Source organism: Lolium rigidum, chromosome 3 (assembly GCF_022539505.1).
Source record: "Lolium rigidum isolate FL_2022 chromosome 3, APGP_CSIRO_Lrig_0.1, whole genome shotgun sequence".
NCBI lineage: Eukaryota > Viridiplantae > Streptophyta > Magnoliopsida > Poales > Poaceae > Lolium > Lolium rigidum.
The window spans coordinates 106,394,016-106,406,660 of NC_061510.1; the positions used below are offsets into that span (position 1 = coordinate 106,394,016).

General features: G+C 48.3%; 1 protein-coding gene across 1 annotated transcript; it reads right to left on the minus strand.

Moving 5' to 3' along the window:
* Positions 1–1,843: 1,843 nt before the first annotated feature.
* On the minus strand, positions 1,844–5,438 carry LOC124702109 (UDP-glucuronic acid decarboxylase 6). The gene is made up of 13 exons (XM_047234214.1): positions 5,313–5,438; positions 5,042–5,148; positions 4,852–4,938; positions 4,182–4,269; positions 3,607–3,698; positions 3,367–3,431; positions 3,192–3,280; positions 3,012–3,089; positions 2,805–2,898; positions 2,659–2,725; positions 2,493–2,556; positions 2,326–2,366; positions 1,844–2,206 (listed from the first exon to the last, which is right to left on the minus strand). The coding sequence occupies exons 2-13, from the start codon at positions 5,126–5,128 to the stop codon at positions 2,015–2,017; spliced, it is 1,044 nt and encodes a 347-aa protein (XP_047090170.1). The 5' UTR covers positions 5,129–5,148; positions 5,313–5,438; the 3' UTR covers positions 1,844–2,014.
* Between the last annotated feature and the right edge of the window lie 7,207 nt (positions 5,439–12,645).

The window sequence follows — 12,645 nt, forward strand, 5'->3', positions numbered from 1 at the left end:
GATGAGGTCGACGCCGACCTGTGGAGCCTTGCCGGCGGCCGTACCGAGCTCCTAGAGGGGGGCACGGGTGAGTTCAGCCAATGCCAGCACGGGCGAGATCCGCGAGGGGGCGGCGAAGGCGAGCTCCGCCGTGGCACGGCTGGGCGAGCTCCGGCCGCGGCGGGCGCAAGTGAGCATTTGTGCAGGTTGTTCTCTCCGGCCATGGCGGCGAGCGCGGCCTCGTCTCCGTGCCTCGAGCGCAGGTTGTTCTCTCCGGCCATGGCAGGTAGCGACCGCGACTGCGCGACGAGCTCCTGCCGGTGCATGACCTAGGGCCTGCAATTTCTTGCTGGAGGTTGGACGGCCGGGACCGGCGAGATTTGCTTCGCCGGAACTGGCAGAGGTGGGGGGGCACGGTCGTGCTCCTCTATGTTTCTTTTCTTTTGACAAAAATGAGAGAATAATTCTGATCTGACAAGTGGGGTTCCTCCGAAATTTACAGAAAACCCCAAAACTAGAGCTAGTCTACCATGATTCTTCCTTAAAAGTTTTTGGTGTGCCACGTCAGCCTGGTAGCGGGACCCACTATCAGTTTTGTAATTAAATGGTCGTTAGAGACGAATCAGTGCTTCTTGTAACGTGTTAACTCTAGAGTGGTGGTTTTTTGAAACTTTTTTGTAAACTGGTTGTTTTTTGAAACACGTGCCTGATATGTGGTGGTTTTTTGTAATTTTCTCCTCCATTGCCGCATCGAGAGGCAGCGCGACGGCTAGGAAGAGACAATCCTAGAGCAGAGGAGGCCAGAAGGGTGCTGGAGCAGCCCACCACCTGCAGCAGCTTGGCCCCCTCGGCCGGCCGGCCACCATCTTCTTCTCACCTGAGAGGTACATGGAGGTGGAGGTCGGGCCCCTGACCGGCGGGCGGCGGCGCAAGATGCGGCAGGATGGAGTTAGCCAGGAGAGGGAAAGAGAAGAAGAGACCTGAAGAGGCCAAATCCGAGATAGGGAAAGACAAATTTTAATACCGAAGTGCCGGTTCTTTTGGTCCGACTCTCTCTAGGAATGACACGCATATCGGCAGAATTTTCTAGACGTGGCCAGCTCACAACTAGATGTTGATTTAGGTAAAAGGGTACGTGGATGCACCGGAATGGTGAAAAATTGTGCATCTACAGTATCCAAATTAACATTAGATGCCCTAAACTGATTGTCTTTTATATAGTGTATAATTTCACCCTGTCACCGGCTAGCCAGCCAAGTCGGAGTACTATGTACGCCAGCCATACTGCCATAGGCCATAGCCGTCATCTGCACCGTCGGATCACGCAATCAACGCTCCAGAAACTTCTTGTCAATTCACCCTGTCAGCGTGTGTTCGTACGAGTGCAGGCAAAGGCCACAGAAAGAAGAGCACGAACGCTGCAGCCGTTGACGAACTGGCCGACAGAAAGGAACTGTTGAGAACTCAGAATATCTAACACCGGAATCACGGTGCCTTTTTGGTTGGCAAGACGTACCAATCGATCAAATGGCTTTAATATGAAGCAAGAACACGACGTTACTCACCAAACAATATCAGGATTCAGGACGAGACGCTTCCCCTAAACAAGAAACTGCTTTTGCCAAGGTCCGAACTGTCGGGGCACTTGGCGACAGCGCAATATAGCAAATAAAGACCAAATATATAGTCTATTCGAAAAGCATCAGACAGGCACACTCAGAGCAGCAAGAACTTCAATACCAAGCCCAAAATGGCATCAATAACATTGCTATAATAATCGATTTAGGGAAGTGCAAAGGCTACAAACATAGGATCACAAGTTCCGCAAAAGCGGGAGTAACACAAACAGACAGCCAGCCCCGTATGAAGTGTCTAATAGTACAATCTTTCAAGTTGAACGATGACGAAGGTGTAATTGGTTTATTGGAACTCAAATTCCGACGGAAACGAATAATGGTGAACCCACCCCAACTATGAGTATGCTCCGATCCAGTGAACCGGTGTGTTACTGTGCGCCAAAAGCAAGGGAGGCAGCTTAGGCCTTGGTCTTCTTGGGCACTGCCAGGCGCTCCCTGAAATCGTCCTCCATGAGCACCAAGCCGTCGCGCAGGACGATCTTGGGCTCCCAGTCGAGAAGCTCCTTGGCCTTGCTGATGTCGGGCTTCCTCTGGCGAGGGTCATCAGGAGTGTTCTCGGTCATGATCACTGCAACCTCTGGGTTGATCAACTGTAAAGTAAAACCAGGCACTGGTTAGTATACCATCCATAATTCACATGCACTGAAGCTAAACAGAATGCCACTACGCAGTAAAGTTGGATGGGATGAGTATAGAATATCCAGCTTACCTCCTTCACGTTCTCAGCAAGTTCCAGCATGGTAAATTCACCTACATTTGGTGAAAAAAGAAAGTCGAGTTCATTACCACAGAAATGCAAGTATAGAATTACAAATAAGTCACTGAACAAGTTGTCCAGCGCAGCCAAAGAATGACACAAATGCGAATGAGTTTTACCTGGGTTACCAATGTTAATTGGTCCGGTGTTTTCTCCGTTCATCAGCTTCATAAGGCCATTGACCTGCATTGAAATGGTAACAGTGATTAGATGATGCCAAACATACATACTGAGTTTTGACCAGATATTGATAAATATAATGATAAATAATAGTAGAGGACAAACCATATCAGCGACATAGCAGAAGCTCCTAGTCTGTGTTCCTGGCTTCTGGACAGTCAGATCATCACCACTGCAAAGTTATGACAAAATAAGCTCCAAAACCATCTGGCCACAAGATCCGAGAAAAGTGAAAGCACAACAAGAATTACCGAATGGCCTGAGCAATGAAGTTACTAACAACACGCCCATCATCGATGTTCATCCTAGGTCCGTAGGTGTTGAAAATCCTAGCAATACGGATCTCTACAGAAGTAGATGACAAATACATATTAGGGACAGCTCGCAATCAAAGGCTACTGATGGACAAAAGTTAATAGCCAATAATGAAGTTCAAGGAAGAAAAATCAAATTATTACCAACGCCATGCTGCCTGTGGTAGTCAAACATAAGCGTCTCGGCAACACGCTTGCCCTCATCGTAGCAGCTCCTGACTCCTGATGAAGAAAATAAATAAATAAAACAAATGAGAATTACTCGACATGGATTCAGAAAAGGCAACATAATATACATATTTGTCAGAAGATGAATGGGCATACCAATAGGGTTAACATTGCCCCAGTAGGCCTCGGTCTGGGGGTGCTCAAGAGGATCACCATAAACTTCAGAGGTGGAAGTCAACAATATTCTGCAATTTAACATAGAACCTCAGTTTAATATAGTTTCCCTTTTTCTCATGGTATTGCAAGAATCAGTGTGGTGATAACCACTGACCTAGCACCAACTCTCTTTGCAAGTCCAAGCATGTTCAAGGTTCCAATAACATTTGTCTTGATAGTCTGTTCAAGATATAGACACCCATTATAGTATCGGGATAGGAATAATTATGAAATTATGGCTCACGGCCATTTACAATCATGATAAGATTGAAAATGGAATGGGACAACAGATCAATATTTGAAACATTTGAGCAAAACAGATGTTAGAACAATCACAAAAGCAAAGCCTGCACACCTTGACAGGGTTGTGCTTGTAGAAGATTGGTGAGGCAGGGCAAGCAAGGTGATAGACTTGGTCAACCTCCACAAGCAGTGGTTCGGTGACGTCTGAAACAAGGGGAAAATATAATTAAAGCGAAACTCCAACACAAGAATATGGTAGCTTAAGAAGTGAAACAATTGAGGGAAGTGGCTTGCAACAAAGGTAACTGAAAGTTTGGCATCTTCGCACTAATAACTAAAAACAAGTTGATCTTGTTGGAAATCATTTTTATTTAGAAAATAAGCTGTAAAAAGTGGTGTAGTTAACTAAAAGACTTCAAACTGCCGGTTTCGTTCAATAGACAACTCAGTAGGTGTTTCTAGTACAGGCATTGACTATGAGCAAATACACTTACGGTGCTTAATTTGTGGTAGGCTAACAAGGATCTATAGTTGTTAAGGAACATTGTAAGGAAACAACTCAAACTTTGTACTCCTAAATGAAGAGCTGATAGAAAGATCTGTAAGCATACAAGAGAGTGTGGCTACATGGAAATGAACTAAACTGAGTATTCATTATGAGTTGAGTCTGCAGTATGAGTGTATTACCGTGACGGATGAGCTCAAATCTGGGGTGACCGATCCACTTCTTGAGGTTGTCTTTTGAACCAGTGAAGAAGTTGTCAGCAACAATGACCTGAACGAAAATAACACTTAATCAGTTCTGTAAGCTCAAAGGTATGTGATACAGATCCAGGTAGTAACAACGCTTATAATTCTACAAATTCCAATAAAACAGCTAGCATGGGACTCGACGCATAAATCAGAAACTTCCTCAGGTACTCTTAAAATGAAGAGCTGATGGAAAGATCTCATGAGCATTGCCACTGGATCTCGGTGATCTCACACTCTAAGCTCGAGATACAGAATGCAGCAGCGCTACTCAAGAGTAGTTCGCTAAAGCATTGCCACTGGATCTCTCTTGCAATCTAAGTAGCTTTGTCAAGCACTAGAGAGTTAAGGCAAAGCTTCCAGCTTTAAGCCCTGGACAGTAAATGGCCCACTCCATGCTAAAAATGAATGCAGAAACAAGCTTGCGCCCTGAGATCTGGCAGCAGAAAGCAGCTCCACTGAGAAGGGTCCTTTTCACAAAGATCTCAGCTCCTGGCTGACTGTACGACTCAGATCCAGCTCACAATGGAGTTGACCTCTCTCTGGAATTCGCGAGCAAGTAGCAAGCAAGGAAGCAGTAGAGGGAGGGGATCTGGTCGTCGATTACCTCGTTCTTCTCGTTCTCCATGAGCTTGTCGACGAGGTGGGAGCCGATGAATCCAGCTCCGCCGGTGACGAGGATCCGCATGTTGGCCTGCCCGAAAATCAGCGCGAACCGAATCAGAAAACAGCAACCAACCGAAGTGCGAGATCCGGCGATCAGATCCCAAGAACCAGGGCAACAACCAGGCGCGTACCTGGAAGAACTTGGAGAAGCGGAGCGGCGAGGGCGTGGGCGGCGGGCGCGTGGTGGCGCCGTTGCCATTGGCCTCCTTCTGCGCCATCGCGTCGAGCACCTACCTGGCCACAAAGATCGGCCCAAACCAAGAAATCGTCAGAATCCACCGAACCAAACCAAACCTAAGTGAATTAATCAGCGGAGAGACAGAATGAAACCCGCGATCTCCTGAGGGATCGCGGCCTGATCGAAGAAGTGAGGGAGGAAGGAAGCGTTGGGAATGCTCACCAGGAGGGGCCGGTGCTGGGGGAGGGATTGGGGCTTAGTTCGGACACGAGGAAGCGGTGCGTTTGAATCGGATTAGACCGGGGCGGACGACGATGGAAAGCTCTACCCAGATCTGAGCCGTATTTATAAGCCCCACCCTCCCTCTTCCCCACGCTGCACACCGACTGCTACCAACCGGGAAATTTCAGATCCGGGCTCCCAGATTTCCACGATGAATTCTCTCAGCTCCTTTTCCTTAAAGAAAACAATGGCGGGAGAGAGAAATTATCAGGCAGGCGATTAATCAATGCTTAATCCGTGCAGTGCAGCGCAGGGCGCGAGCAGTGTGTTCGCGCTTCGGATGGAAGCAAAGCTTCTGCTGGTGGTGTCGCGCCAGATTCCAACGGCATCGGGTGGTGCTGCGTGCGATCGATGGCGACAGCGCACCGCGCCCGGATCTTGACGCCCGACCCGCGAGCCCTAGCATATTCCTAGCACCGTCATCAGGCGAGAGTTAGGCAGGGACAGCAGTAGGGAAAACATCCACTGATCCCACCCACACTTCAAATGATACCATGATCTAAAATTCAAATTTATATAATTGTCTATTTCATTTTAGAAAAAAAATACATGAGTGCTCCCAAGATATGTGCTTACAATCCCTAAAATTTTCAGAACCAAATTAAAATTAAAAACACATAAAATAAAATAAGAAGACAAATCTAACAAGAACAGTGTACAAAAAGACAAAAGTACAAATGTCACTATTCATGTACCAATTTGTCTTTTTTCACCATATGCATTTCAAATTTGATGCTGAAAAGTTAAAGACACATCTTGTGAACACTCACAATACTTTTCAAAAAAATTAAACAATTTTTAATTTTAAATTCTGAAAAAATCATGGTAGCATTTGAAGCATGGGATCGCTAGATATTCCTCGAGAGAACAAAGAAATCGATCATTTCCCCCTCATCTTCTCTCACCCTCCCACGTCCTTGAGAGTCGAGAGGCAGCTCTTGTCCCAGTAGTAGAGGCAATCGTTATACAACTGATCAATTTCCTTGCGTCCTCGGCGGTGTGGACATGGGGGGGGGGACGCTGGAGCGGGTTGTACAGAGTATTAGTAGTACTAGCAGTAGGAGGAGTTGCGGCGGTCTGCACGAAATTGGCTTTATGCCCATTAGTTGGGGCGGAGCTCTAGATCTTGGTGGCATAGGGTTCTTCCTCGATGTGTGTTGCTCTTGTAGTGGGAGCAAGGCATGGTGGGAAAGGGCGGCGTCTGCTTCAATAAAGTTGTGATTTGTGGCCACCTCGAGGTGTGTGAGGGTTGGGCGATGGAGCTTCTTCTGTTTGGCCGTGGAGGCGAGGGAAAGAAGCGAAACAGCGCGGCAACCTCGACATCTTCAAGATAGCGAGACAGGTTTGTGTTGCAGCGTCGAGCGTACAACGTGAGGCCATGATTGCATCAGTGATCCTTAGCCGAAAGGGAGGCCCATCTAGACACCTCGATGGTGTTTTACTCAACCTCTAGAGCAGAGGCCCCTCTTAGAGCTTATTGTCAGAATCAACATCTTCTCGCCGACAAGTGGTGTACCCCCGACGGTGTCAAGGTAGTTAGCGATGGAGGCTCTCTTCCGGTGGAGACGACCTAGGAGTTAATTGCTAGGTCCTTTGTGTAATTGTCCACGCCCACGTTGTGTTCTTGTTTCTCTTTGAGTGACCTGCCTATAAATTGTACTCATCACTTATAATTTAAGTTGCAACTCTCGGATTCCTTGGAGACCCCTCTTGTTTCAAAAAACTACTCCCTTCGGTCGGATTTAATCGACGCGGAGGGAGGCCTATCCATGCATGTCATTAGTTTGTAGGCGCGTCAATTAATTACGTCCTGAGGTAGTACTTCCTCCGATTCAAAATAAGTGCTAGAGATTTAGTGTAAAATTTATACTAAATCAATACTAAATTACTGAAACATCCATTGGAGGGAGTAGATATTTCGCCGAAGGGACTAGCCCGTGTTGGTTTAGTTTAGTTGTGGGAGATCCGGGTGGAGCCATGGATGGACAGAGAAGGCAGCTGTCGCTGCCAGGTGGGACCCTGGCCATTGACTTCAGACTACAAGTTGGCGGGTAAGGTTATAGCGTCGATGGATAACTTTCGCGGGCCGACCGACGGAGCTCGCGGGTACGTGGGGTTCGACCCGGTACGGGCTGTCGGGTCCGAGACCTGCTTGCTTGCGTGCGACTTACGGGTGATCCGTGATCGCGATTGGCAAGGGCCCGACCGGATTAGTGACCAACATCATAAACAAGCGAAATGGAAGAACATGGGCACCACGCCATGAACATCGAACCTACTCCGTACATATCATATCACTGGTAATATTTTATAATCGAATCCGATCGTAGTCCGAGCTACTCCAGCAAAAAAGCTTTCTTCTTTTAATTAGTGCATGGTTAGTGGGTGGTTACACACGAAAAGTGTCGCAATTAATAGTGCCATGCCATCCATGCCGTTCTATTATTCTTGCCCATCCGTTGGAAGAAAAGGAAAGATTAATAAGATGGAATGCTTGTAGTCGCACCAATACAAAACGATCGTCCAAGCTTGTTGCCTCGTGCGTTTTTACGAGTCCAAACATACTGTACCGAGATCTCATTTGTTCCTTGAGCTTCCTGTCTTCGGTCTCAACATATAGAGCAAATATCACGAAACAACTATTAGAACCCATCCACATTGACATATCACCGATAAAAGAACAACATATGCTCAAAGCATGCTACTCTATGACAAAACACTATAAAAGTGGATCGCCACATCAGAGAAGTTGACACATTGAATCAAAGGTCGAACGCCAAAGCAGAAGTTGCGAGAAGTTGCATGAATACCCAAAATGGCCGGATCGGCAATCACTTTCCCCTTTCCCTTCCTTTTCCTTTCTCACCTTGAGAACCACCACCCCTTCGCCGGCTCACCTCTCCGGCTTCTCATGTGGCCTCGTCGGCCAGAGTGAAAGAGAGAGAGGAGGCCTGACCCCATGTGAGGATGGTAGTCTAGGTTTAGAGTTTGTTCCCTAGTGGAAACTAGCGTTATGACGAGGGAATTTAGGTGTCTTACGCATCAGAGCTTCGTCTGCTGACCGGCGGTGATGCTTCTCCTCTCCATGGTGCTCCGGCAGTCGGAGCCGGAGATGGGGATGAGCTCGTCTGCAACGTCATTGTTGAATAAGCTTGTGTCACCGTCTGGAGGTGAAGATCGATCGATGCTCTCTCCAGACTGTTATGTCTGATCTACCTACTCACCATGGAGGCGGAAGATGGGGGGACCGAGCTGGAGGCGGGAGCTCGGGGAAAGGATTGTGAAACTCTTTTGCGGACTTCATTCACGAAGGCCAAGTTGACATGATTCGTGCCCACCAGAGGCCACTCCATGTTGTGTTGTTCGGCTGGCACCATATACTTTATTCTTCCTCCCAGCCTCAGTGTCGTGCAGAGGATCTTCAGTCTCAGTGTGGCGCTCCACGCCGCCGACAACCCAAGTGGCATAGTCCCGATTGCTGACGATATTCGTGATTTGAGATCTAGTTAGAGCTGCATGAGAGAAGGACTTGATCACATTTTCTCTTTTTCATATGTGGTCTTTCCTGTAAAAGTTCAGGACCCATAAGTTATTTATGTATCTCTAAGGGTCCTCTATGTAAAACTACATGCCGCTTAAAACAACTTGTAAAAAAAATTATGTCACGGAAGCACATTAAACATATGTTTTCTTATGTGACAACTAATAAATCAAATGATTCGTGTAAAGAGTATGGCACGGCAGTAAACTCCTAGGTGTGCCACTACCGAACTTGTGCTTGCTGTTGTAGTAAGGTCTGATCTAAAGTTAGGACCTGCTCAAGCCGCAGCTACAATGTGGTGCCATGGCGGTGTTTTCGTGCGGGACTAGTATAAGGTATATCTGTTTCCTCATCCACCACGTCGGCACCCACCTCGTCGGTGTTCATGCATTCAATCTACGCGTGTTACAAATTTAGTGTCACAAGAATCATATCAATTCATGAGCTCAATGATGATAAGTTTTGCTCAGGGAAGCTGGTCCTCAGGACATCTCCAATAGACCAACGCAAACGGACATTGAGTGACCGTTCGGGTCCGTGTGGTCGAAAAATGCGTCAAGGAGCAGGCCTAGCGGTCCGACGCATAGTGACCGGGCTGTACGTGGAGTCGCAAACGTCCAAATGTGCGTCGAGTTTGCGTCTGCGTGGACGTTGCGTGGTCGCGCCGAGTGTCCGCGGAATCAAACGTAGGACCCGCGCTTCAGTGGCTCGGACGCCGCTAACTTCTCCGCTTCTTGCGAGGTTTTGATTTTTGAGCTAAGAATGGCGTCGCTCCCCCGGCCTCGTCGGTGAGCTCGGTAAGTTCCCAACTGTGTCCTGGAACGCCTGCACCGTCGCAAGTCCACGCGGGATCACGGTTCCCTCCGGCGTCGAGCCGGTCCAGTTCAACGGGGCCCTGTTCGAGGAAATGACACCATCTGCCCCGACGATGGACGACCCGGTACGTTTGCTCTCTCAGTGTGTCTGTTTCATTCGTCTAACGTTCGGTGATTCGTAGGCCTATTGGACGGGACGAAATGAGGGCGATGTGGTCCAAGAAAACGAAGGGAGAAAGCACCACAAACCCTACGAGATGCACAGCGAACGCACGGAAGAGTCGATCCGAAAAAGATGGACCTACATCAAACAGGAGACCTCCAAGTTCTGCGCCGTCGTCGATCATGTTGTTTCCCACCCCGAGAGCGGCACGAGCGTGCTGGCAGTGGTAAAGAAACGGCATCATCATTCCATCTATGTACTTAGCATTAGCAAACCATGAACCTAACTTTTAGCAATTGCAGGTACCCAGGGTCTTGGAGAAGTTCAGGGCAACACATAAGAAGGGCTTCTATATGATCCATTGCCGGGAAAAGCTGAAGGACGCGCCAAAGTGGAGGATTAGCTATGCGGCCTACAATGAAGCTGCCAAGAATGGGACATCCACGTTGGTCATGGACAGTGAAGACGACGAACCTGAGCAGAAAGCCATTTCACCTCGTCCCCCGAAGGCTACCAAGGCAGATCTTGCCCGGGAGGCATCAGCCCTTGCGTTGAGCCAGACCTTGGAGAATATCATGGCCGAGTCTCAAGCCTCCCTGGCCAAAAGGAACGAGAAGAGGCGCCTGGAAAAGGATTTCTCTAATGCCATCTACCTCAACCTCACCAAAGAGGCTATTGAGATCCAAAGATTGGACGTCGAGACCAAAAAGGCAGACGCCGAGACCAAAATGCGTGACCTCGAAGCTAGAACGATGGACGCTGAGGCCAAGATCCGGGCAGAGGACACAAGGATCATGCTGGCCGACTTGAGCAGCATGGACGACGACATAGGGCCTGGTTCCTGAAGAAGCGCCCCAAAATCCGCGCGCGAGACTTTTGGACTATTTGCTGTTATAGCCATGTTTGTGCCCCTTTTGGACAACATTTTGTGCCGCACCATGTGGTTGATTGACTTATTTAAGACCTCAATTTGAGCCAATATGATGGTCATATGTTCATGCAATTTGCTTGTTTATGCAGTTTTCCGATATTTCAGAAAAATGGCCAGCGACCAAAACGCATCCCGCTGGGACACTCTGACGCATGGCTATTTTCGTGTCGACGAGACGACGCAAACAAACACGTGTGGACAATTTAGACGTGCGGGCCCGTTGAAGATGCCCTTGGAGACACATGTACATAAAGACTTCTCGCTTGTTATCAACAACGCCTCGTTGGCGGCGGTGGTCTAGCGGCGGTAACGGTCGTTAGGTGTCATTTCCGTTTTATTTTGAGGTGCTTAGACTACTCATAGTGGGAGTAACATAGGTAGTAACATCACACACCCCAAAGCATTTTGGTGACATGGCATGACAATAAGTGAAGAAAGAGAGTGAGGTGGTAACTAGCTATGTTACCATAACATCACACATTCCAAGAAAATATTGTGAGTCTACAACGTAATAAATAACACAATGCATGAGACCACATCTAAGTTAGTACCCACTATGAAGGTAGTAACTTAGAGTAGTAACATGTCATACTCTCTCCGTCCACAAATAAGTATACACGCGGCGGGTTTTTCAAGACAAATTATAAAGTGAAGTAAAAAAATACATTTGGAACATGCATCTCTCCTCTTTAATTCTTTGATCTGCAATAAGCTAAGTGCATGTAAAAAACAAGAAGAATATGTGGTTAATATTATTGGGTTTGATTTGCGTGCTATGAGAGAGATGCAATTATAGTGCATTGGGAAGATAGGAGTACATTTTTTTGTGAATAAAGTTTTTTTTGCGAGAAATCCACCGATCTATTAATAATCATCAACAGTAGTACAAATAACCCAAAAAGTAAAGAAAATTACAAATTGGTATTCGGACCACCTAGCGACGATTACAAACACTAGCACGAGCCGAAGGCGCGCCGCTGTCCTCGCCCCTCCATCGCCGGAGTCAGGCAAAGCTTGTCGTAGTAGAGCTTGTTGTAGTAGAACTTATTTGAGGACGGAGTGAGTATGTTACTAATCTAAGTTACTGAACTTATTTGAGGACGGAGTGAGTATGTTACTAATCTAAGTTACTTCTCACTATGAACAACCTTATAATATATCTAAATTCTCCTAAAAATGCAGCGTCGTCCTTTCATTAATGACCTTACCTGACAACGTCAGCTAACAACTGGCTTGTGCTAATCCTCACAAACAGGAATAAGAGCATCTCCAGTCGCGTCCCCCAAACCGTCCCCCAAAGCGATTTGGGGCGCGCCGGACAAAAACGTTCAGCCGCGTCCCCCAAAGCCCTTTTTTGTCCGGCGCGCCCCGATGCGGTGTCCGGCGCCCGAGCCCGTCCCCGTCCCACGGGGACGCACCGGGGACGCCGCGGACACAACAGCGAGGCGGGCTCCCACATGTCGGCGACTATTTGCATAAACCGTTGGTTCGCGCCTCTTTTCTCGTCGCTCCTTCCTTCCCGCGCCTCCCACCCCACCGCCGCCGCTGGATTTCCCGGCCGTTTGGGCGTCCGATCCGTGCTGCGAGTCGGCACCGTTGTCGCGGGCGGGGCTCCCGCCGGTCGTGCCGGCGCCGCCGCGTCGCCGGCGCCTCCCGAACGCGCCGTCAAATCCGCCCCACCTCCGCGCACGAGAAGGTGCTCGACGACTTGCCGGGTAGGCGCGATTGGTCGCCTGTTTGTTGCGTCGTCTGCCTCGGCGCAATTTTAACCATTGATTTTGCTTTAGCCATGGACGAGCGACGATGAGATGGTTGCCACTGTTGC